The 27135-nt window shown below is 37.3% G+C and overlaps 2 protein-coding genes across 2 annotated transcripts in view; both read left to right on the top strand.

Moving 5' to 3' along the window:
• LOC145324544 (mechanosensitive cation channel TMEM63B-like) overlaps positions 1-27135 on the top strand; it is a 126412-nt gene that overhangs the window by 34485 nt on the left and 64792 nt on the right. The window contains exons 19-20 of the mRNA XM_080167128.1: positions 1601-1677; positions 2074-2167. Of these exons, the coding sequence (XP_080023254.1) occupies positions 1601-1677; positions 2074-2167 (171 nt within the window). The remainder of the gene's footprint in view (positions 1-1600; positions 1678-2073; positions 2168-27135) is intronic.
• Positions 2620-27135, top strand: LOC145323738 (mechanosensitive cation channel TMEM63A-like). The gene is made up of 13 exons (XM_080166236.1): positions 2620-2667; positions 3244-3337; positions 7669-7732; positions 8608-8709; positions 9140-9232; positions 9530-9625; positions 10221-10306; positions 10704-10786; positions 12298-12377; positions 13087-13209; positions 13648-13723; positions 25557-25613; positions 26966-27135. The coding sequence occupies exons 2-13, from the start codon at positions 3289-3291 to the stop codon at positions 27041-27043; spliced, it is 987 nt and encodes a 328-aa protein (XP_080022362.1). The 5' UTR covers positions 2620-2667; positions 3244-3288; the 3' UTR covers positions 27044-27135.

The following is a 27135-nucleotide window of genomic DNA, read 5'->3' as shown; positions in this document are numbered from 1 at the left end:
CGTGAAACTACCCCTTCAGTATAAAGATTTAAACTATTAAAAGAATTTTGAATTAGGTATTTATGTTTTTGACTGTATTTTTTACATTATGAAAAGACTAGCGGCTAGGCCCCTAGAGGCCTCTAGGGGCACTTGAGGAGGAGAGGGTCGAATTTAATAATTGAATTTTTTATTTTATATTTTGTAAGAAAAAGTTAAAAAAGTAAGTTAATTTTTTTTTTTGGGGGGGGCGAACATTTTTTTTTTTGGGGGGGGTTGCCCCCCCCCCCCCTCATTTTTAAATTTAGTTAAAAAGTTTTTTTAAAAATTTTTCGGAGGGGGGGTTGGGGGTGTCCCACCCCCAAAGAAAATAGTTATAAACCTTCCCGGGACCTATGAGAAGCTACCCTGTTAAGGAGAACCCAATCGGTTCAGCGGTTAGCGAGATCCTTTGGTACAAACATACAAACACACAAACACACATACAAACATCCTGTTACTTTATTATAAGGATATAACTGGAAAGATAGGCCTTTGTATTAAAAAAAACATTTAAACTATCCCACCTTGGTTTTTTTTGGTTTTTTTAGCTTTTTTTTTTGGTTTAAACCACTTGATTAAAACCACGTGGTTTTTATTTTGCCATCCCTGGATGTATCCCTGAACAGATAGTCTTAAGGAGAATATATCAGAAGTGTTTTCATGGGGACAGTCTGGAGCTTCAAAATTAAGGAGGGGGTTAAGTCTTTGCCTTGCCTTGCTTTTTTCCTCCTTGCCGTTTTCCAGACATTAAAAAACTACCCCCCCCCCCCTTATTTTTGATTTTTGTCAAAACTAAGCGGGGGGGGGGGGGGTTTCGGTGCTCCAGTCTACCACATGTAAGATTTATTGATGAAAAACTAAATTCTATCTTCAGAGGTTTCACATAAAACCCTCTTCACATAAGATTTTTATTTATTTTCATTTCCTCTTTTGCTAATAAATATGTAGGTATATTTATCCCTACATATTGTTTAACTAATCAAGAGGTAGGATGTCTCTGTGTTTGTCTGTGTCTAGACAAAAATATCTTACTGATACCGTAACGGATAGCTTTTTTCGTTAATTTAGGCATGTTAGAATTGTCCTATCGATTTCAAATTTTGCATGGTGATTCCTTTAGTAATTAGATACGATTTAGAAAGCGTAGCAACTCTATAATCATTACCAAAATGTCCTTACGTCCATTTTAAACATGTTGATTTTTTTTTACTTTTTTAACAACAAATTTTTATGTAAACTAATCATCCGATTGATCTGATTTTTGGTATATTGATTCCTGGGACAACAAAGTATAATGTTATTAGCGAAGCAACTCTATAATCAAGTCCTAAAAATGTAAGTATGTCCATAAACATAATCATGTATAAAGCAGTTTTTCAACAAATTTACTTACAATTTTGATCGACTCTTATACATTTATATTCTGATTATTCAGTTCTGACACTATATGTAATTATTACTAATGTCCGTTTGTCCCACTGTTTCAGTGCTTCGCTTTTATGGATGTTGTCATCCTTGTTTTTAAATGAATATCTTAGGACCTAAAACTGTGTTTGAATAAATTATCTTATATTATCAGTGCAAGTATGAAGCCAGATAAATGGAAAGTTTGGTTTGCCCCACCTCCAAAGGATATTTACTGGGAGCATCTTTCAGGTATAATACTCATTTATCCATTAATAATTCTTGATTTGGACCTAATAGCTTGGTTCAGTCCAAAATTGATAGAAATACCAATTTGCCCTCAGTAAAAGTTTGCTATAAAGTTTTTTGGTAATTTAATTATTTGTAACCCCCGAACCTTCCCTCTTAATTAGAAATAAATTGAAAATAAGAGGATGGGGTTGTTTCTTGATTACTTTAGGTCAGATTAGGCCCCGCAGGGGTTAGAATCAGAAAAAAATTACCTCACCCCCTGAATTTCAATTTAATTCAAAAAGCAGTTATCAGTGCACTGCGCATTCACAACCAGCGCTTTGTGTGAAAGCACCTTTTTTTTTATCAATCGTCTCGAAAATGCATGACAATAAATATATATTTTTATATGTTTAGATAAAAGAAACTGGTTGGTTCTGAAGATTATCGTATCAAACATTTGTTTGTTTTTTGTCACCTTCTTCCTCACCACTCCGGAATATCTTGTCAGGGAAGCTTACAATACACAATATTTATTTTTCTTCTGAAATCAGGAATGTATATATTTTACAACATAGTTAAATTTCTTCACACCCACCCCCCTGTTTCTTTCCCTTATTTACAGTCAAAATACCATATATTTCCTTCTTTTCAATTATTGAAACGGGGGGGGGGGGGGAAGAGGCTATCGCACCCTTCCAATTGCCTAAACTTTCCCTTAACCCATATAAATCATCCATGAGAATTGTAGAACGTTCGGTCTTGTCATTTGCGATATATTACATACTATAAACAGACATCCTGTTTCTTTAGTATATGCTACGGCCTAAAAGCCTCTAGGTGCACTCGAGGGGAGGGAGAGATGGATGAACTTGTCGACCCCCAACTTTCAATTTTAGTTTAATAGATTAAGTAAAAAGAAATATAAATCTTTTATTGTATGATTTTCGCCTGTTTAGTCAGTTTGATACAATCCTCATAGCCATTTTTGGACCTGATGTCGACTTTAAGGTAGGGTACTCTTATAAGACTTTTATATTGGTTGGTCCCAGGAATCTGGATAAGACAATGGTCGATAAATTGATTTCTCTTATTCATTCGAATCCAATGGATAGGAACCGGTTCTAATCTATACGAAAAAATTATGTCTAGCATCGTATTATATCCAGCTTTCTACGAATATAAAAATGTACAATCATAAGATTAAAACCAGTTTTTTTAGCCCTGAGGTGCCAAAGGCACGGGCTAAAAAACTGGTTTTAATCTTATAATTGTACATTCTATATCCGCGGAAAGCTGTTTATAATACGATGCGAGAAATAACTATTAAATCCTGAGTGATGATAAACTAAAGTACCCATTCTGTAGATTTATATTATCATTTGAAAAGTTTGGGCACAAAAAGTTTCAACCAAAGCTAACAAATGACAGAATGTGTTTATGAAGCTTTGGGTGCAAGAATGATTTATAGTTCAATGTCTCCTCCTGGTTGGTATCAAATTTATAAAACTTTTAGGGAGGGAGGGGGATATGTTACCCAAAAAGGGGATATTCAATCTAGAAAATATTTAATAAATCCTTATTTAGAATTCTACAGGAAGCTCTTGGATTCAAGATTTCTTACCTACAGTAATGCTTTGGAGTTTTACTGCCCTACTCCCCTTACTTGTATCTTACTCGGGTAAGTTATATCATTATTACCCACAGTAATGCTTTGGAGTTTTACTGCCCTACTTCCTTTACTTGTATCTTACTCGGGTAAGTTATATCATTATTACCCACAGTAATGCTTTGGAGTTTTACTGCCCTACTTCCTTTACTTGTATCTTACTCGGGTAAGTTATATTATTATTACCCACAGTATTGCTCTGGAGTTTTACTGCCCTACTTCCTTTACTTGTATCTTACTCTGGTAAGTTATATTATTATTACCCACAGTATTGCTCTGGAGTTTTACTGCCCTACTCCCTTTACTTGTATCTTACTCGGGTAAGTTATATTATTATTACCCACAGTATTGCTCTGGAGTTTTACTGCCCTACTTACTTTACTTGTATCTTACTCTGGTAAGTTATATTATTATTACCCACAGTATTGCTCTGGAGTTTTACTGCCTTACTTCCTTTACTTGTATCTTACTCTGGTAAGTTATATTATTATTACCCACAGTATTGCTCTGGAGTTTTACTGTCCTACTCCCTTTACTTGTATCTTACTCTTGTAAGTTATATTATTATTACCCACAGTATTGCTCTGGAGTTTTACTGTCCTATTCCCTTTACTTGTATCTTACTCGGGTAAGTTATATTATTATTACCCACAGTAATGCTTTGGAGTTTTACAGCTCTACTACCTTACTTGTATCTTACTCTTGTAAGTAATATTAATATTACCCACAGTATTGCTCTGGAGTTTTATTGCCCTACTCCCTTTACTTGTATCTTACTCTTGTAAGTTATATTAATATTACCCACAGTATTGCTCTGGAGTTTTACAGCTCTACTACCTTACTTGTATCTTACTCGGGTAAGTTATATTATTATTACCCACAGTAATGCTTTGGAGTTTTACAGCTCTACTACCTTACTTGTATCTTACTCTTGTAAGTTATATTAATATTACCCACAGTATTGCTCTGGAGTTTTACAGCTCTACTACCTTACTTGTATCTTACTCGGGTAAGTTATATCATTATTACCCACAGTATTGCTCTGGAGTTTTACAGCTCTACTGCCTTACTTGTATCTTACTCGGGTAAGCTATATCATTATTACCCACAGTATTGCTCTGGAGTTTTACTGTCCTATTCTCTTTACTTGAATCTTACCCGGGTAAGTTATATCATTATTACCCACAGTATTTCTCTGAAGTTTTACAGCTCTACTACCTTACTTGTATCTTACTCGGGTAAGTTATATCATTATTACCCACAGTATTGCTCTGGAGTTTTACAGCTCTACTGCCCTACTTGTATCTTACTCGGGTAAGCTATATCATTATTACCCACAGTATTGCTCTTGAGTTTTACTGTCCTACTCCCTTTACTTGTATTTTACTCTGGTAAGTTATTTCATTATTACCCACAGTATTGCTCTGGAGTTTTACTGTCCTACTCCCTTTACTTGTATCTTACTCTGGTAAGTTATTTCATTAATACCCACAGTATTGCTCTGGAGTTTTACTGCCCTACTCCCTTTACTTGTATCTTACTCTTGTAAGTTATATCATAATTTCCCACATTATTGCTCTGGAGTTTTACAGAGCTACTCCCTTTACTTGTATCTTACTCGGGTAAGTTATATCATTATTACCCACAGTATTGCTCTGGAGTTTTGCAGCTCTACTACCTTACTTGTATCTTACTCTTGTAAGTTATATCATTATTACCCACAGTATTGCTCTGGAGTTTTACAGCTCTACTCCCCTTACTTGTATCTTACTCGGGTAAGTTATATCAATATTACCTACAGTAATGCTCTGAAGTTTTACTGTCCTACTCCCTTTACTTGTATCTTACTCTGGTAAGTTATATCATTACTAGCGGCTTCGCCCCTATCCTCTAGGGGCTTCGCCCTATGAAGTAATGGGAAGTCAACCCTCCTAAATAGAAATATGCAAAAAAAATATTCTTTGTTTAATTACTCTGTGGTAGAATTAAACCCAGGTTGTGCGCTTTATGCACAAAAATTTAAATTCGTAAAAATTAAACCCAGGTTGTTTGCCGTATACACAAAAATTTCAATTCGTAAAAATTTAAATTTAAAAAAAAATATTTATTTTTTTTTTGGGGGGGGGGGGTCATGAGGGCTTCGCCCCATGGTGCGGTGGGATTCCCCCACCCTAATTACTGGTTTTTGTTTACAAAAGTAAAAAAAATAAAAATTTTGGAAGTTTAGATTTTTTTATTTTTGGGGGGATGGGGTGTCCCACCACCAGAGGACCAGTAGGTATATTCCCAGAAGGGTAGAGCCCAATTTGTTTAACAGTCACTGAGATGTTACAAAAAATGTAAAAAAAAATTTTGGGAGGTGTTTTTTTTAGTCTTTGAGGGGGTTGTGGGTGTCCCACCCCCCAAGAAAATAGCTTAAAACCACCACAGGACCAATAGGTATATACCCTGAAGAGTAGAATCCGATTGGTTCAGTGGTTACAAAGATCTTAAGGGACAGACAGACGGACAGACATCAAGCTACTTTGTATTATAGATAACCTACACAGTATTGCTCTGGAGTTTTACAGCCCAACTCCCCTTACTTGTATCTTACTCTGGTAAGGTATATTACTTCATTTACTTGTATCTTGCTATGGTGAGTTATATCATTATTACCTACAGTATTGCTTTGGAGTTTTGCTGCCCTACTCCCTTTACTTGTATCTTACTCTGGTAAGTTATATCATTATTACTCACAGTAATGCTCTGGAGTTTTACTGCCCTACTCCCTTTACTTGTATCTTACTCGGGTAAGTTATATCATTATTACTCACAGTAATGCTCTGGAGTTTTACTGTCCTACTCCCCTTACTTGTATCTTACTCGGATAAGTTTTATTATTATTACCCACAGTATTGCTCTGGAGTTTTACTGCCCTACTCCCTTTACTTGTATCTTACTCTGGTAAGTTATTTCATTATTACCCACAGTATTGCTCTTGAGTTTTACAGCTCTACTACCTTACTTACATATCTTACTCTGGTAAGTTATTTCATCAGTACCCACAGTATTGCACTGTAGTTTTACTGCCCTACTCCCTTTACTTGTATCTTACTCTAGTAAGTTATTTCATTATGACCCACAGTATTGCTCTGGAGTTTTACAGCTCTACTACCTTACTTGTATATTACTCTGGTAAGTTATATCATTATTACCCACAGTATTGCTCTGGAGTTTTACTGCCCTACTCCCTTTACTTGTATCTTACTCGGGTAAGTTATATCATTATTACTCACAGTAATGCTCTGGAGTTTTACTGTCCTACTCCCCTTACTTGTATCTTACTCGGATAAGTTTTATTATTATTACCCACAGTATTGCTCTGGAGTTTTACTGCCCTACTCCCTTTACTTGTATCTTACTCTGGTAAGTTATTTCATTATTACCCACAGTATTGCTCTTGAGTTTTACAGCTCTACTACCTTACTTACATATCTTACTCTGGTAAGTTATTTCATCAGTACCCACAGTATTGCACTGTAGTTTTACTGCCCTACTCCCTTTACTTGTATCTTACTCTAGTAAGTTATTTCATTATGACCCACAGTATTGCTCTGGAGTTTTACAGCTCTACTACCTTACTTGTATATTACTCTGGTAAGTTATATCATTATTACCCACAGTATTGCTCTGGAGTTTTACTGCCCTACTCCCTTTACTTGTATCTTACTCTGGTAAGTTATTTCATTATTACCCACAGTATTGCTCTTGAGTTTTACAGCTCTACTACCTTACTTACATATCTTACTCTGGTAAGTTATTTCATCATTACCCACAGTATTGCACTGTAGTTTTACTGCCCTACTCCCTTTACTTGTATCTTACTCTAGTAAGTTATTTCATTATGACCCACAGTATTGCTCTGGAGTTTTACAGCTCTACTACCTTACTTGTATATTACCCTGGTAAGTTATTTCATCATTACCCACAGTATTGCTCTGGAGTTTTACAGCCGAACTCCCTTTACTTTTATCTTACTTGGGTAAGTTTAGATATATCATTATTACCAATAAATGTATAAATATAGATGTATAGGTAATCAAGGCAACTACCTGACTCAAGTGGTGGAGACCCTTTTCGTCTGCTAGCAAATTGCCTTTTGTTCTTTTGTAGTGACTTGTTTGTGTTTATAATTCTGACGCTATTAGCTGATTTCAAAGACCTAATTCAAAATCAGGAAATGGTCCCACCACTGTAGGCAGAGTTTATTTTACCATGTTTTTTGTCTATTATTTTGTGTTAGTCTCATTACATTAAAAGTTGTGCTATCATTAAATGTCATCGTTCTTGTTATGATTTAGATCGTTGGTTGGGTAGATGGACTAGATCAGAGGAAAATCATTCTATTATGAGAAAAACATTTTGGTTAGTAATGTTTCTATTTCAGGGAAGAAGCTATTTATTTAGGATATGTTAATATGTCTGTTTGTCCGACCTTCTGAAATGGGTGGGGGGGGGGGGGGGCATAATGACATTTAAACTTAAACCGTGAGGAAAATGGTCTAAATATTGAGATAGATAGGTACTTGAAACTTGGTACATAAGCCCAGTCCTATAGGTACTACATTTAAATGGCTAAAAAAATCCTTTTTTTCTATTTTTAGGTTAGGTTAGGTAAGAAAAACCCTGCGGAAATGGGCGAAAATGGGGTTTTTAGGCCTTTTTGGTCTATTTTGATGTAGGAACTGACCTTTAATTGTTTTTCATTAGGTTTTTCCCCTTGAATATGTCACAAGGACATTATTTAAGATGATTCAGCAAGTCGGGGACCGACCCCAGCTGGCTAGGTGGGTTGCTTGCAGGAGTAAAGTGCATTTTTTCTAAAGTTTGTTTGTCATATAACAAATATAGGTATTTTGAGTTTTGGTTCAAAACTTGCTGAAATATCTTAAATAATGTCCTTATGAATAGGCATACAGTATTTAAGGAAAAAAACTTAAGAAAAAAGAATTAAAAGTGAGTTTTTACATCAAATTACACCAAAACAGGCCAAACAATTAGATGTAGTATCTATAGGACTAGGCTTATGTACAAAGTTTCAAGTGTCTAGCTCAATATTTAGACCATTTTGCTCACGGCGTAAATTTAAATGTCATTACGCCCCCCCCCCCCCCCCTCCTATGAATGCCTGAAATTCTTCTAAACTTCAGGAGTTAAACTATTAATTCCTAAATGTAATATTTCTAACCGCTTCCCACTTATTTTGAGGATAATTAACCTGTAAATAATTTTTTATTTAGGTATTTATTATTTATGGTGATTGTATTGCCCACCTTTGGTTTTACGACTGGAATGGCTTACTTCAATTTCCTGTTTAGAAATAATTCTACTGATACTTACAAGTAAGTAAACTTATTTATTACATTTTTAGTCTGTCTATCAATCTATTTTGTATCAGGAGGGGAGGGGAAATTTGACTGTAAACTAAAGTGGTCTCTAATGTTTAGTAAGATATTCTTACATTCTTTGTCTTTAATATTATGGGGAATTTCATTATCTGGATTGTATTATATAAACTACCAGTGTCTAAACTTTTCAACCTATCAGATGACTTTTTTTGAAGAGCTCTTTACATATTTCTAACTTTTGTGACTGTATCTCATCTAGATAGATAGTGAGAATAGTGAGAATGCTATCAACAGAACAACTTTTAATTATACATATACAACTTTTGATTATTAAGAACAGTTTGACTTAATAACCGCATTTGACTAAAAGCTTACACACAACTTTACTGAAAATACGCCAAGAAAATGTCCTACCTTTTTTCAGATGGGAGTGTATTTTCCTACCGGACTCTGGCGCATTTTTTGTCAATTATGTTATTACAGCTGCTCTTATTGGCTCTGCTCTTGAATTAATAAGGTATTTTTCTGAACTATGTTATTACAGCTGCTCTTATTGGCTCTGCTCTTGAATTAATAAGGTATTTTTCTGGATTAGAAAGTTTTTAGAGCAGCTCTTATTTAATTGTCTTCAATCTTAAATAAATAAGGAAATTTTCTGAAAAATGTTACTTTACATGCCCAACAGCTTTATTTTAAATAAATGTTGTTTTGCAAAACCTAATGACTAAATTTTTTTTCATTAAATGCTTTATCAACAATTTAGAAAAAGTTTTAAGCATAGCTGGTTAAATGACAATTTATTGATTGTATTTAGATTTCCTGAAATGTTTTGGTACCTGGTGCAGGTGAGTTTCAGCCGGACAGAGGCGGAGAGTCCAGCTATTCAACGAGCGGTCACCTACGAATTTAGGTCAGGTTCATTTATGCCAGCGCAATAAATAAAGTATTAGTGTATAGCCCAGATAACTACCTGGCAAAATGGTGGAGACCTTTTTTGTCTGCCAGCGAATTACTGGCGATATCCTCTTAACTTTTTCTTCCAATTTTGAACACCCCCCCCCCCCCCAACCCACAAAACTGTTACTCTGGCCGAGAACGATAATTTAGATTAGGTTAGGTTATAGGCTAGGGGGCAGAGCGCTGCGTCTAGGCATGCTAGGGAGCCGAGCGCTGCGGCTAGGCAGGCCAGGGGGCCGAGCGCTGCGGCTAGATTCATAGTTCTGTCGAGTAGAGGGGGGGGGGGGGGGGGGTATCAAAATTTTCAAAATTGAAAAAATAAATCCTAAGAGGATCATACTGAATTCCTTTCTGCCCTTTTTAAATATTATGTATCAATCATGACGCACAAATAAACACACATTCACACAAAGAGTTGGGGGTCTTAAAAAGGATTTGGAGACGGTTTGAAATTTTTGTTAAAATAACTATATAATCACAAATATTTTCTACTGTTACAATATTTTGAACATTTAACCCGGCAGGGCTAAACTGTTCCTTGTATTTAGGTTTGGGGAACAGTATGCCCGCATGTTGCTCATATTTGCCATGGTCATGATGTATTCTGTGTCATGTCCTCTGATTACGCCCTTTGGTAGGTTATATCTTTTTTAGTAGCGAAGCTACTCTCTACTTTCTAGCAAATTTTCCACAATTATGCCTGTAGATTCCCTCCTATTGATTTAAAATCATGTTGAAGCATTTTGTCTTTAAGCAACTAGTCAAACACAGAACCATTTAAATAAATTTAATAAAATGGGGTTGGGGTTTTGTTACCTTAGGTTAGGTTGAGTATGTTGGGTACAGGGTATCCCCGCAGGGTTAGGGGACCATTAGACTAGGCCTTACAGTGCAGTTATTAAGTAGAAGAAAAAAAACATTCACAACCCATTTATTTTCAATTTATAATTTCTTGTAAGATAAGTTTCGTGATTTTTTAAAAGTATGATAAATTGAACATTAATTTTTTAAATTATTAATTTTTTTTACAGGATTGTTGTATTTTATATTGAAACATTTGGTAGATCGACACAATTTGGCTTTTGTTTATGCCCCAAGTAAAATTAATAAAAAGGTAACTGTTGATATTTTTTTCAGTATTTTTAAAGCGAAGCTTTTCTATAATTAGGGTCGGTCCGTCCGTCCGTAACGGATAGCATTTTTCTTTAATTTAGGCATGTTTGAATTGTCCTATCGATTTCAAACTTTGCATGGTAATTTCTATAGAAGTTAGGTACGAGTTAGAAAGCGTAGCAACTCTATAATCATTACCAGAATGTCCGTACGTCCATTTAAAATATGTTGATTTTTTTTACAATTTTAACAACAAATTTGTATGTTAGACTTTAAAAGTTGGAAAGATTTTTAATCAATATAATAGATTTGAAATCTGTATAAAATTTTAAGGATTTTTTATAAAATTAGTTTTTTATATAATTCATTATTTAAAGGCGCAAATACAAATTAAGTTAAATAATTTTGAGATCTGTGATTGGTGGATTGAAAACTATCTGCGCTCTGATTGGAGAAGCTTAAGTGACGTACATCATTCAACCAATTAGAGCGTAGGTAGTTTCCAATCCAGCTATCCTATTGGTCAAAATTTATTAACTTAAATCGTATTTGCGCCTTTAAATAAAGAATTATATAAAAAATGAATTTTATAAAAAATCCTTAAAATTTTATGCAGATTTCAAATCTATTATATTGATTAAAAATCTTTAAAACTTTTATAGTCTATTGTATGTGACCTAATTATACGATTGGTCTGATTTTTAGTATACTGATTCCTGTGACAACAAAGTACAATATTATAAGCGAAGCAACTCTATAATCAAGTCCTAAAAATGTAAGTATGTTCATGAACATTATCCTGTTTTAAGCAGTTTTTTCAACAAATTTGCTTACAATTTTGCTTTGACTCTTATACATTTACATTCTGATTATTCAGTTCTGACATTATACAAGTGTTAATGTCCGTTTGTTCTACCGTTTCAGAGCTTCGCTTTTGTGGATGTTGTCATCCTTGTTTATTTTAAAAGATTTCCAGTGTTGCTTCGTAACTTTGATTGATATCCGCTGGATGAAATCTGGTTCTGAGCCATACTAAAAAATCATATATTATATCTTAATATAGACATCTTTCTGCTGATGATAAAATGAAAAAATCAGAAGAATAACACCAGTTTTGATGTCCCCTTGCGCCGAAGATCTGGGCTTATAATACGATGCGACTTTACCTATACGAATTAAATGAAAATATAAGAATCAATATCTTTCAAGCTGTTTGCCAGATTTTAAGGGACAGACGAATGATAGAAGAAATGTCTAGATCACATTTCCAGAAATTGATTCGAAACCGATTAATATCCGATGGATTAGAACCGGATCTCAGCCATACTAAAAAATCACGCGTTACACCGAATTTCGGAGATTTTCCACGAATTTTAAAATCAAATTCAAATCACGGATTAATATAAGTTTTGTTAGCTTAGGCCTTCGGTCACAGCTAACGAAAATTATTATTCTAATATCGGCGGAAATCTGATTTGCTAAGATAGGATAAATAACTTTTTTACTGTTTAGGTACACGCGTCTGCGATTAATTTTGTGATAATGAGCGTAGGCCTTCTACAGTTCTTTATGGTCATATTTTCTATTCTCAGGTAGGCATTACTTTTTAAAAGCGAAGCTTTTCTATAATTAGGGTCTTACACTCGAACATTCGTCCATACGTAACGGATAGCTCAGATTGTTAATTCAGGCCTGTTAAAATTGTCCTATTGATTTTAAATCTTGCATGATGATTTCTGAAAGAGTTAAAAACTATTTAGAAAGCGTAGCAATTTCAAATTTGATTGTTACCAGAAAGTTCTAGATTTTTGGATCAATTATTCCTAGGACAACAAGATACAATGTTTTAAGCAAATCATCTCTATTAAAATCTAATCTTTAAAATGTATTCTGCATTTCACGGAATTTTGAAACAAATCAATTTAAATATATATATATATGGGGGGGGGGGGGGTATGAGGCGAACCGTCCCGCCTACTTTCGTCTTTAAAAAAAATCTAAATAATTTTGTTATAAATTAAAAAATGTAAAATATAAGATGATTACTTGAATGGATTTATTATAACTTGGATCTTACACCAAATAATCGTATACTCTATTAAAGTAAAACTTGTTTCTTGCTAATAATAATGATTTATCCCATTCCCTCCCATCCTACTAGTTGAACGAACTGACCAATAAATGATGTTTATGTTAGCAACCTGAATTGACGACAATTTTCCCCTGTCATAATATCCACGTATATTCTATATCCATTATTACTAGTCTTGTGATTTTAATTCAATGTTTTTATTTGAATAGGTCAGGAAAATTGGACCAGATGACAGAAAGAACAAAATATGCTCTGGTACTATTTGTGATAACCATCAATATATTTACTGCACAGATATGGTCCAGCTTCTGTAGACGGCTCAGTCCCATCAAGTAAGGATTGTTTCATTATCACTTTGAAACCGATGGATTAGAACTGAGGTGGATTCTTTAAAAAAAATTGCCCCACTAATCGCTTAGTGGGGCAAAATTGTTTTCGTGAAAAATCCTCCAAAATCAAATAAAAAATCTACAAAAATTAAATAAAATCTTATGTTAACCCTTCTATGATTTTGTTTAATTTTTGTAGATTTTTGATGTGATTTTGGTGGATTTTTCACGAAAACAATTTTGCCCCACTGAGCGATTAGTGGGGCAATTTTTTTTTAAGAATCCACCTCTGGTTCTTAGCCATACTAAATTATCATGTTGTACAGCATCGTATTACAGACAATTTTACAAGAATACTAAAATAATAATCATAAAACTGATTTTAATCTCATAATTTGTTTGGGACTTTGTGGAAAAAAAGTTATTGTAAATCTGCTTGAGGTATGAGGATGTTCTTTACCTGGAGGATGGAGGGGATGAGGATCACCTGCAGCCTTATCTTCCTACAGTTCTTAAGGTATTGGATACATTATTTCTTGGATCTTACACCAGATTTCTACTTTTTTCTAGGAAGGTTAAACATGTAGCGGGCTAAAATAACGATTCCCTCCTTCCACCCTCTTTACCCCATATCCCTCCCCTTCTACTGGATGAACGAACTGACCAACAAAGAAGTTGCATGTTAGCAAGCTAATTTGACGACAATTTTTCCCCTGTCATAATATCAAAGGGTATTCAACACTCATTCTAGAGGTTGACTCTGATAGAGGATGGTGGGGTATTTGTTTTTTTATCTCTTTAAAAAACTGGTAGGATGTCTATGTGTCTGTCTGTTCTTCTATCAAAAAATAATTTACTGTCCCAGCTATTTATTTTTTATTTCAAACCAATAAATTTGATAATGTGATTCCTATTACAACAAGGTACAATGTTATAAGCGAAGCATCACTATTAAAAAGTCCAAAAAATGTAAGTATGTCTTTAAACAGTATTATCTATTTATGCAGTTTTGCAACAAAGGGGGATGTGGAAAATAACCATTTGGGCAGGGGGGGGGGGTTTACTCGAGAACCCTTAGAGCTAGAGGGAGCTAATTTTGGATATAAGCTTCTATGGGGCCAAAGTTACTTTTAAAATTATCGTCGACCCCCCACCCCCCCCCCAAATTTTTTTTTTTTGGGGGGGGGGGCGGGTGGATTATACTATGGGATGTTTCTCATAAACGACTTGAGATAAATGGAGCAAACCTTGGGATACAAGTTTTGTAGGCCTATATTTGATATTAGAATTATCGTTGACCACCCACCCACCCCAAAACCCCTAATTTGGGGGGGGGGGAGGGGCGGGTGAATTATACTATAGGGTGTTTCTCATAAACGACTTGAGATATATGGAGCAAACCTTAGGATACAAGTTTTGTAGGCCTATATTTGATTTTAGAATTATCGTTGACCACCCACCCACCCCAAAACCCCTAATTTGGGGGGGGGGGGGCGGGTGAAATATACTATAGGGTGTTTCTCATAAACGACTTGAGATAAATGGAGCAAACCTTAGGATACAAGTTTTGTAGGCCTATATTTGATTTTATAATTATCGATGACCACCCACTCACCCCCAAACCCCTAATTTTTTTTTGGGGGGGGGGCGGGTGGATTATACCATAGGGTGTTTCTCATAAACGACTTGCAGCAATTTTATTTTGGGTGCTACTCCCTTAGTTTTAGAGATAATTGGATGAAATCTTTTGGGCTGGGTCACTAATTACCCCAACTATTGGTATCTTTAAAAAAACGGCTGCGAGACCGCCGCTCCCGCCGCCATTTACCGCCGCCACTAAAAAAAAAATTTTTATTGCATTTCTCGCCGAATTAGGCAATTTGGAATCATTTGAGACCATGTTATTTTTTTCAAAAATTTTTCACCTTACAAGCAACCCTGCGGGGGATTTAGTCATTTTTTTCAAATTCTCAAAAAAAAATAACATGGTCTCAAATGATTCCAAATTGCCTAATTCGGCGAGAAATGCAATAAAAAAAATTTTTTTGATGGCGGCTGTAAACGGCGGCGGGCGGCGGGAGCGGCGGTCCCGCCGCCGTTTTTTTAAAAAGATACCAATAGTTGGGGTAATTAGTGACCCAGCCCAAAAGATTTCATCCAATTATCTCTAAAACTAAGGGAGTAGCACCCAAAATAAAATTGCTAGTATGTCGTGTGATAAGTCACCACATTTCCCCCCCCCCCCCCTTTACTTACAATTTTGTTTCGACTTTTATTTTGGGTGCCACTCCCTTAGTTTTAGAGATAATTGGATGAAATCTTTTGGGCTGGGTCACTAATTACCCCAACTATTGGTATCTTTAAAAAAAACGGCAGCAGGACCGCCGCTCCCGCCGCCCGTCGCCATTTACCGCCGCCACCAAAAAAATTTTTTTATTGCATTTCTCGCCGAATTAGGCAATTTGGAATCATTTGAGACCATGTTATTTTTTTCAAAAATCTTTCGCCTTCCAAGCAACCCTGCGGGGGATTTAGTCATTTTTTTCAAATTCTCAAAAAAAAACATGGTCTCAAATGATTCCAAATTGCCTAATTCGGCGAGAAATGCAATAAAAAATTTTTTTTTGATGGCGGCAGTAAACGGCGGCGGTCGGCGGGAGCGGCGGTCCCGCCGCCGTTTTTTTTAAAAGATACCAATAGTTGGGGTAATTAGTGACCCAGCCCAAAAGATTTCATCCAATTATCTCTAAAACTAAGGGAGTAGCACCCAAAATAAAATTGCTGGTATGTCGTGTGATAAGTCACCACATTTCCCCCCCCCCTTTACTTACAATTTTGTTTCGACTTTTATTTTGGGTGCCACTCCCTTAGTTTTAGAGATAATTGGATGAAATCTTTTGGGCTGGGTCACTAATCACCCCAACTATTGGTATCTATAAAAAAAACGGCAGCAGGACCGCCGCTCCCGCCGCCCGTCGCCATTTACCGCCGCCACCAAAAAAATTTTTTTATTGCATTTCTCGCCGAATTAGGCAATTTGGAATCATTTGAGACCATGTTATTTTTTTCAAAAATTTTTCGCCTTACAAGCAACCCTGCGGGGGATTTAGTCATTTTTTTCAAATTCTCAAAAAAAAAACATGGTCTCAAATGATTCCAAAATGCCTAATTCGGCGAGAAATGCAATAACAAAATTTTTTTGATGGCGGCTGTAAACGGCGGCGGGCGGCGGGAGCGGCGGTCCCACCGCCGTTTTTTTTAAAGATACCAATAGTTGGGGTGATTAGTGACCCACCCACCCCAAAACCCCTAATTTGGGGGGGGGGGGGCGGGTGAAATATACTATAGGGTGTTTCTCATAAACGACTTGAGATAAATGGAGCAAACCTTAGGATACAAGTTTTGTAGGCCTATATTTGATTTTATAATTATCGATGACCACCCACTCACCCCCAAACCCCTAATTTTTTTTTGGGGGGGGGGGCGGGTGGATTATACCATAGGGTGTTTCTCATAAACGACTTGCAGCAATTTTATTTTGGGTGCTACTCCCTTAGTTTTAGAGATAATTGGATGAAATCTTTTGGGCTGGGTCACTAATTACCCCAACTATTGGTATCTTTAAAAAAACGGCTGCGAGACCGCCGCTCCCGCCGCCATTTACCGCCGCCACTAAAAAAAAAATTTTTATTGCATTTCTCGCCGAATTAGGCAATTTGGAATCATTTGAGACCATGTTATTTTTTTCAAAAATTTTTCACCTTACAAGCAACCCTGCGGGGGATTTAGTCATTTTTTTCAAATTCTCAAAAAAAAATAACATGGTCTCAAATGATTCCAAATTGCCTAATTCGGCGAGAAATGCAATAAAAAAAATTTTTTTGATGGCGGCTGTAAACGGCGGCGGGCGGCGGGAGCGGCGGTCCCGCCGCCGTTTTTTTAAAAAGATACCAATAGTTGGGGTAATTAGTGACCCAGCCCAAAAGATTTCATCCAATTATCTCTAAAACTAAGGGAGTAGCACCCAAAATAAAATTGCTAGTATGTCGTGTGATAAGTCACCACATTTCCCCCCCCCCCCTTTACTTACAATTTTGTTTCAACTTTTATTTTGGGTGCCACTCCCTTAGTTTTAGAGATAATTGGATGAAATCTTTTGGGCTGGGTCACTAATTACCCCAACTATTGGTATCTTTAAAAAAAACGGCAGCAGGACCGCCGCTCCCGCCGCCCGTCGCCATTTACCGCCGCCACCAAAAAAAATTTTTTATTGCATTTCTCGCCGAATTAGGCAATTTGGAATCATTTGAGACCATGTTATTTTTTTCAAAAATCTTTCGCCTTCCAAGCAACCCTGCGGGGGATTTAGTCATTTTTTTCAAATTCTCAAAAAAAAACATGGTCTCAAATGATTCCAAATTGCCTAATTCGGCGAGAAATGCAATAAAAAAAATTTTTTTGATGGCGGCAGTAAACGGCGGCGGTCGGCGGGAGCGGCGGTCCCGCCGCCGTTTTTTTTAAAAGATACCAATAGTTGGGGTAATTAGTGACCCAGCCCAAAAGATTTCATCCAATTATCTCTAAAACTAAGGGAGTAGCACCCAAAATAAAATTGCTGGTATGTCGTGTGATAAGTCACCACATTTCCCCCCCCCCTTTACTTACAATTTTGTTTCAACTTTTATTTTGGGTGCCACTCCCTTAGTTTTAGAGATAATTGGATGAAATCTTTTGGGCTGGGTCACTAATCACCCCAACTATTGGTATCTATAAAAAAAACGGCAGCAGGACCGCCGCTCCCGCCGCCCGTCGCCATTTACCGCCGCCACCAAAAAAATTTTTTTATTGCATTTCTCGCCGAATTAGGCAATTTGGAATCATTTGAGACCATGTTATTTTTTTCAAAAATTTTTCGCCTTACAAGCAACCCTGCGGGGGATTTAGTCATTTTTTTCAAATTCTCAAAAAAAAAACATGGTCTCAAATGATTCCAAAATGCCTAATTCGGCGAGAAATGCAATAACAAAATTTTTTTGATGGCGGCTGTAAACGGCGGCGGGCGGCGGGAGCGGCGGTCCCACCGCCGTTTTTTTTAAAGATACCAATAGTTGGGGTAATTAGTGACCCAGCCCAAAAGATTTCATCCAATTATCTCTAAAACTAAGGGAGTGGCACCCAAAATAAAAGTCAAAACAAAATTGTAAGTAAATTGGGGGGGGAAATGTGGTGACTCGTCACACGACATACCAGCAATTTTATTTTGGGTGCTACTCCCTTAGTTTTAGAGATAATTGGATGAAATCTTTTGGGCTGGGTCACTAATTACCCCAACTATTGGTATCTTTAAAAAAAACGGCAGCAGGACCGCCGCTCCCGCCGCCCGCCGCCATTTACCGCCGCCACCAAAAAAAAATTTTTTTTATTGCATTTCTCGCCGAATTAGGCAATTTGGAATCATTTGAGACCATGTTATTTTTTTCAAAATTTTTCACCTTACAAGCAACCCTGCGGTCCCGCCGCCGTTTTTTTTAAAAGATACCAATAGTTGGGGTAATTAGTGACCCAGCCCAAAAGATTTCATCCAATTATCTCAAGGGGGGGCCTAATTCAGCGAGATATGCAATAAAAAAAATTTTTTTTGATGGCGGCTGTTAACGGCGGCGGGCGGCGGGAGCGGTGGTCCCGCCGCCGTTTTTTAAAAAAGATACCAATAGTTGGGGTAATTAGTGACCCAGCCCAAAATATTTCATCCAATTATCTCTAAAACTAAGGGAGTGGCACCCAAAATAAAAGTCGAAACAAAATTGTAAGTAAATTGGGGGGGGGGAAATGTGGTGACTCATCACACGACATACCAGCAATTTTATTTTGGGTGCTACTCCCTTAGTTTTAGAGATAATTGGATGAAATCTTTTGGGCTGGGTCACTAATTACCCCAACTATTGGTATCTTTAAAAAAAACGGCTGCGAGACCGCCGCTCCCGCCGCCCGCCGCCATTTACCGCCGCCACCAAAAAAAAGTTTTTTTTATTGCATTTCTCGCCGAATTAGGCAATTTGGAATCATTTGAGACCATGTTATTTTTTTCAAAAATTTTTCACCTTACAAGCAACCCTGCGGGGGATTTAGTCATTTTTTTCAAATTCTCAAAAAAAAATAACATGGTCTCAAATGATTCCAAATTGCCTAATTCGGCGAGAAATGCAATAAAAAAAAATTTTTTGGTGGCGGCTGTAAACGGTGGCGGGCGGCGGGAGCGGCGGTCCCGCCGCCGTTTTTTTTAAAGATACTAATAGTTGGGGTAATTAGTGACCCAGCCCAAAAGATTTCATCCAATTATCTCTAAAACTAAGGGAGTAGCACCCAAAATAAAATTGCTGGTATGTCGTGTGACAAGTCACCACATTTCCCCCCCCCCTGCCTTTACTTACAATTTTGTTTCAACTTTTACTTTGGGTGCTACTCCCTTAGTTTTAGAGATAATTGGATGAAATCTTTTGGGCTGGGTCACTAATAACCCCAACTATTGGTATCTTTAAAAAAAAAACGGCGGCGGGACCGCCGACCGCCGCCGTTTACAGCCGCCGACAAAAAAAAAATTTTATTGCATTTCTCGCCGAATTAGGCAATTTGGAATCATTTGAGACCATGTTATTTTCAAGAATTTGAAAAAAATGACTAAGTCCCCTGCAGGGTTGCTTGTAAGGCGAAAAATTTTTGAAAAAAATAACATGGTCTCAAATGATTCCAAATTGCCTAATTCAGCGAGAAATGCCATAAAAAAAATTTTTGGTGGCGACGGTAAACGGCGACGGGCGGCGGGAGCGGCGGTCCCGCCGCCGTTTTTTTTAAAGATACCAATAGTTGGGGTAATTAGTGACCCAGCCCAAAAGATTTCATCCAATTATCTCTAAAACTAAGGGAGTAGCACCCAAAATAAAATTGCTGGTATGTCGTGTGATGAGTCACCACATTTCCCCCCCCGATTTACTTACAATTTTGTTTCGACTTATTTTGGGTGCCACTCCCTTAGTTTTAGAGATAATTAGATGAAATCTTTTGGGCTGGGTCACTAATTACCCCAACTATTGGTATCTTTAAAAAAAAACGGCGGCTGGACCGCCGCTCCTGCCGCCCGCCGCCGTTTACAGCCGCCATAAAAAAAAAAATTTTTATTGCATTTCTCGCCGAATTAGGCAATTTGGAATCATTTGAGACCATGTTATTTTTTTTGAGAATTTGAAAAAAATGACTAAATCCCCCGCAGGGTTGCTTGTAAGGTGAAAAATTTTTGAAAACAATAACATGGTCTCAAATGATTCCTAATTGCCTAATTCGGCGAGAAATGCAATAAAAAAAAAATTTTTTGGTGGCGGCGGTAAATGGCGGCGGGCAGCGGGAGCGGCGGTCTCGCAGCCGTTTTTTTAAAGATACTAATAGTTGGGGTAATTAGTGACCCAGCCCAAAAGATTTCATCCAATTATCTCTAAAACTAAGGGAGTAGCACCCAAAATAAAATTGCTGGTATGTCGTGTGATGAGTCACCACATTTCCCCCCCCAATTTACTTACAATTTTGTTTCGACTTTTATTTTGGGTGCCACTCCCTTAGTTTTAGAGATAATTGGATGAAATCTTTTGGGCTGGGTCACTAATTACCCCAACTATTGGTATCTCTTTAAAAAAAAAGGCGGCGGGACCGCAGGGTTGCTTGTAAGGTGAAAAATTTTGAAAAAAATAACATGGTCTCAAATGATTCCAAATTGCCTAATTCGGCGAGAAATGCAATAAAAAAAAATTTTTTTTGGTGGCGGCGGTAAATGGCGGCGGGCGGCGGTCCTGCTGCCGTTTTTTTTAAAGATACCAATAGTTGGGGTAATTAGTGACCCAGCCCAAAAGATTTCATCCAATTATCTCTAAAACTAAGGGAGTAGCACCCAAAATAAAATTGCTGGTGTGTCGTGTGACGAGTCACCACATTTCCCCCCCCCCCCCCAATTTACTTACAATTTTGTTTCGACTTTTATTTTGGGTGCTACTCCCTTAGTTTTAGAGATAATTGGATGAAATCTTTTGGGCTGGGTCACTAATTACCCCAACTATTGGTATCTTTTAAAAAAAAACGGCGGCGGGACCGCCGCTCCCGCCGCCCGCCGCCGTTTACAGCCGCCATCAAAAAAAAATTTTTTATTGCATTTCTCGCCGAATTAAGCCCCCCCTTGAGATAATTGGATGAAATCTTTTGGGCTGGGTCACTAATTACCCCAACTATTGGTATCTTTTAAAAAAAACGGCGGCGGGACCGCAGGGTTGCTTGTAAGGTGAAAAATTTTTTTAAAAAATAACATGGTCTCAAATGATTCCAAATTGCCTAATTCGGCGAGAAATGCAATAAAAAAAGATTTTTTTTTGGTGGCGGCGGTAAATGGCGGCGGGCGGCGGGAGCGGCGGTCCTGCTGCCGTTTTTTTTTAAAGATACCAATAGTTGGGGTAATTAGTGACCCAGCCCAAAAGATTTCATCCAATTATCTCTAAAACTAAGGGAGTAGCACCCAAAATAAAATTGCTGGTATGTTGTGTGACGAGTCACCACATTTCCCCGCCCCCCCCCCCCCAATTTACTTACAATTTTGTTTCGACTTTTATTTTGGGTGCTGCTCCCTTAGTTTTAGAGATAATTGGATGAAATCTTTTGGGCTGGGTCACTAATTACCCCAACTATTGGTATCTTTAAAAAAACGGCGGCGGGACCGCCGCTCCCGCCGCCCGCCGCCGTTTACAGCCGCCATCAAAAAAATTTTTGTTATTGCATTTCTCGCCGAATTAGGCAATTTGGAATCACTAATTACCCCAACTATTGGTATCTTTAAAAAAAACGGCGGCGGGACCGCCGCTCCCGCCGCAGTTTACAGCCGCCATCAAAAAAAATTTTGTTATTGCATTTCTCGCCGAATTAGGCAATTTGGAATCATTTGAGACCATGTTTTTTTTTTGAGAATTTGAAAAAAATGACTAAATCCCCCGCAGGGTTGCTTGTAAGGCGAAAAATTTTTGAAAAAAATAACATGGTCTCAAATGATTCCAAATTGCCTAATTCAGCGAGAAATGCCATAAAAAATTTTTTTGGTGGCGACGGTAAACGGCGACGGGCGGCGGGAGCGGCGGTCCCGCCGCCGTTTTTTTTAAAGATACCAATAGTTGGGGTAATTAGTGATCCAGCCCAAAAGATTTCATCCAATTATCTCTAAAACTAAGGGAGTAGCACCCAAAATAAAATTGCTGGTATGTCGTGTGATAAGTCACCACATTTCCCCCCCCCCCCCCCTTTACTTACAATTTTGTTTCGACTTTTATTTTGGGTGCCACTCCCTTAGTTTTAGAGATAATTGGATGAAATCTTTTGGGCTGGGTCACTAATTACCCCAACTATTGGTATCTTTAAAAAAAACGGCGGCGGGACCGCCGCTCCCGCCGCCCGCCGCCGTTTACAGCCGCCATCAAAAAAATTTTTGTTATTGCATTTCTCGCCGAATTAGGCAATTTGGAATCACTAATTACCCCAACTATTGGTATCTTTAAAAAAAACGGCGGCGGGACCCCCGCCGCCCGCCGCAGTTTACAGCCGCCATCAAAAAAAATTTTGTTATTGCATTTCTCGCCGAATTAGGCAATTTGGAATCATTTGAGACCATGTTTTTTTTTTGAGAATTTGAAAAAAATGACTAAATCCCCCGCAGGGTTGCTTGTAAGGCGAAAAATTTTTGAAAAAAATAACATGGTCTCAAATGATTCCAAATTGCCTAATTCGGCGAGAAATGCAATAAAAAATTTTTTTTGGTGGCGGCGGTAAATGGCGACGGGCGGCGGGAGCGGCGGTCCTGCTGCCGTTTTTTTTAAAGATACCAATAGTTTGGGTAATTAGTGACCCAGCCCAAAAGATTTCATCCAATTATCTCTAAAACTAAGGGAGTGGCACCCAAAATAAAAGTCGAAACAAAATTGTAAGTAAAGGGGGGGGGGGAAATGTGGTGACTTATCACACGACATACCAGCAATTTTATTTTGGGTGCTACTCCCTTAGTTTTAGAGATAATTGGATGAAATCTTTTGGGCTGGATCACTAATTACCCCAACTATTGGTATCTTTTAAAAAAAACGGCGGCGGGACCGCCGCTCCCGCTTCCCGCCGCCGTTTACTGCCGCCATCAAAAAAAAATTTTTTATTGCATTTCTCGCCGAATTAGGCAATTTGGAATCATTTGAGACCATGTTTTTTTTTTGAGAATTTGAAAAAAATGACTAAATCCCCCGCAGGGTTGCTTGTAAGGCAAAAAATTTTTGAAAAAAATAACATGGTCTCAAATGATTCCAAATTGCCTAATTCGGCGAGAAATGCAATAAAAAAATTTTTTTTGGTGGCGGCGGTAAATGGCGACGGGCGGCGGGAGCGGCAGTCCTGCTGCCGTTTTTTTTAAAGATACCAATAGTTGGGGTAATTAGTGACCCAGCCCAAAAGATTTCATCCAATTATCTCTAAAACTAAGGGAGTGGCACCCAAAATAAAAGTCGAAACAAAATTGTAAGTAAAGGGGGGGGGGAAATGTGGTGACTTATCACACGACATACCAGCAATTTTATTTTGGGTGCTACTCCCTTAGTTTTAGAGATAATTGGATGAAATCTTTTGGGCTGGGTCACTAATTACCCCAACTATTGGTATCTTTTTAAAAAAACGGCGGCGGGACCGCCGCTCCCGCCGCCCGCCGCCGTTTACAGCCGCCATCAAAAAAAATTTTTTTATTGCATTTCTCGCCGAATTAGGCAATTTGGAATCATTTGAGACCATGTTATTTTTTTTTGAGAATTTGAAAAAAATGACTAAATCCCCCGCAGGGTTGCTTGTAAGGTGAAAAATTTTTGAAAAAAAATAACATGGTCTCAAATGATTCCAAATTGCCTAATTCGGCGAGAAATGCAATAAAAAAATTTTTTTTAGTGGCGGCGGTAAATGGTGGCGGGCGGCGGGAGCGGCGGTCTCGCAGCCGTTTTTTTTAAAGATACCAATAGTTGGGGTAATTAGTGACCCAGCCCAAAAGATTTCATCCAATTATCTCTAAAACTAAGGGAGTAGCACCCAAAATAAAATTGCTGCAAGTCGTTTATGAGAAACACCCTATAGTATAATCCACCCGCCCCCCCCCCCCCCCCAAAAAAAAATTAGGGGTTTGGGGGTGAGTGGGTGGTCAACGATAATTATAAAATCATATATAGGCCTACAAAACTTGTATCCTAAGGTTTGCTCCATTTATCTCAAGTCGTTTATGAGAAACACCCTATAGTATAATTCACCCGCCCCCCCCCCCCAAATTAGGGGTTTTGGGGTGGGTGGGTGGTCAACGATAATTCTAAAATCAAATATAGGCCTACAAAACTTGTATCCTAAGGTTTGCTCCATTTATCTCAAGTCGTTTATGAGAAACACCCTATAGTATAATTCACCCGCCCCCCCCCCCCCCAAATTAGGGGTTTGGGGGTGAGTGGGTGGTCAACGATAATTATAAAATCAAATATAGGCCTACAAAACTTGTATCCTAAGGTTTGCTCCATTTATCTCAAGTCGTTTATGAGAAACACCCTATAGTATAATTCACCCGCCCCCCCCCCCAAATTAGGGGTTTTGGGGTGGGTGGGTGGTCAACGATAATTCTAAAATCAAATATAGGCCTACAAAACTTGTATCCTAAGGTTTGCTCCATTTATCTCAAGTCGTTTATGAGAAACACCCTATAGTATAATTCACCCGCCCCTCCCCCCCCCCCCCAAATTAGGGGTTTTGGGGTGGGTGGGTGGTCAACGATAATTCTAATATCAAATATAGGCCTACAAAACTTGTATCCCAAGGTTTGCTCCATTTATCTCAAGTCGTTTATGAGAAACATCCCATAGTATAATCCACCCGCCCCCCCCCCCAAAAAAAAAAAATTTGGGGGGGGGGTGGGGGGTCGACGATAATTTTAAAAGTAACTTTGGCCCCATAGAAGCTTATATCCAAAATTAGCTCCCTCTAGCTCTAAGGGTTCTCGAGTAAACCCCCCCCCCCCTGCCCAAATGGTTATTTTCCACATCCCCCTTTAATATACAAATATTGTTTGTACTGATGCATCAATATTCTGCTAATTCAGTTCTGACAATCTACAAGTGTTAATGTTCGTTGTCCTTCCATTTCAGAGCTTCGCTTTTATGGGTTTTGTCATCCTTGTTCCAACTATGTTTTATAAGTTGAGAAAGTCGATTATAACGAGAGTTCCACAATAATTCTCCCACAATTTTTTTTTAAATCTGAAATTTTAGGAACCTGAAAAGAATATTGTCCATAAGATTGAGAATTCTGCTGACTTTCAAAATACAGTAAGTTTAAATTTTTGTTTTTAGTTTTTTTTATGTTTTATTACAGCTATTTTCTTTTTTCATGCCTTTTTGTAAAGAAAGATTTCACTTCTTCTACCAATTCTAAAAAAATCAATGCTTACTCGTCATTTGTATGTCCGTTGGGACATGTAAAACGATGGTCTCCAAAATGTTTGTCTGTCCGTCCGTAACACCTAAATTAAAGTTCCTTACGGATGTTTATATGGACTGGCGATTTTTATTTTTAATTAAACTGATTTTTCAAAGCGAAGCTTTTCTACAATTAGGGTCGGTCCGTACGTCCGTAACGGATAGCTTTTTCAGTTTATTTAGGCTTGTTAGAATTGTCCTATCGATTTCAAATTTTGCATGGTGATTCCTTTAGTAGTTAGGTACAATATAGAAAGCGTAGCAACTCTTAAATCATTACCAGAATGTCCCTACGTCTATTTTAAACATGTTGTTTTTTTTTACTTTTTTAACAACAAATTTTTATGTGACCTAATCATCGGATTGATCTGATGTTTGATATATTGATTTCTGGGACAACAAAGTATAATGTAATAAGCGAAGCAACTCTATAATCAAGTCCTAAAAATGTAAGTTTGTTCATAAAAATTTTCCTGTATCAAGCAGTTTTTCAACAAATTTACTTACAATTTTGCTTTGACTCTTGTAAATCTATATTATGATAATTAAGTTCTAACACTATACAAGTGTTAATGTCCGTTTGTCCTACCGTTTCAGTGCTTCGCTTTTATGGATGTTGTCATCCTTGTTAACTAAAAATTCCAAGCTTTAAACGGACAGTAGGCCTTTTTCATTTATATAAGGCATATCAGTTTTCTTTTTTACTTCCTTCTTTATTAAGTGCAGCGACATTTTTATTAGATAACCAAACGACAGGTAAACCTGTAATTCTAGCACAGACAGCTTTCCACGAATATTAAAATAAAAATCATAATACCAGTTATGATAGCCCGGGCTAACAATACTGGTTTTAATTTTAAAATTTTTCATGGAAATATTCTAAAGTTTTTTTAAGGACGTAAAGAAATTGAATTATAAGCTAAAATTTTCATAAAAATAAGAGAAATTCCAGCAATAAAATTACGTTATGTTTTGTAGGTATATAATATATGTTTAGAATTGATTTTTGAAAATTATAAAATTCCTTGAAATAAGTGTACCTGAAATATGTAATTGTAGGGTCATCATTATTTTTTGTTTAATTGGATTACTATGCAGGGATCTTAAGGGATAAGACAAAGAGTAGTATCCTCTGTCTTCTAAAATAATTAAAATTTGCAAAAACTTTCGTTTTTAAGGACTGACCTGATCTTTTTATTTAGGCCCGGTCTCCAGTTCCGTCTGACAGTGGTTCAGGAGAATATGGTACTTTTCAAAATAATCTTGTAACTATTGACTAAAACTTGACAGGATTTGGTACAAGGTGGAAACTATAATATATATAATGTATACAGGGATATATTGACAGGGGGAAATTTGTTGTCAATTGAGC

Source organism: Acartia tonsa, chromosome 7 (assembly GCF_053477335.1).
Source record: "Acartia tonsa isolate MP-2025a chromosome 7, ASM5347733v1, whole genome shotgun sequence".
NCBI lineage: Eukaryota > Metazoa > Arthropoda > Copepoda > Calanoida > Acartiidae > Acartia > Acartia tonsa.
The sequence above is the reverse complement of the archived record's forward strand: the minus strand, read 5'-3'. Positions and strand labels throughout refer to the sequence as shown.

What these genes read in the sequence shown, in the direction of transcription:
- LOC145323738 (XM_080166236.1), top strand. Translation starts at nt 3,289, where the DNA reads ATGCTTTGGAGTTTTACTGCCCTACTCCCCTTACTTGTATCTTACTCG. An exon ending in ATTATGAGAAAAACATTTTG is followed by an intron (nt 7,733 to 8,607) that starts GTTAGTAATGTT and finishes TTTTTTATTTAG; the next exon opens with GTATTTATTATTTATGGTGA. An exon ending in TCCTCTGATTACGCCCTTTG is followed by an intron (nt 10,307 to 10,703) that starts GTAGGTTATATC and finishes TTTTTTTTACAG; the next exon opens with GATTGTTGTATTTTATATTG.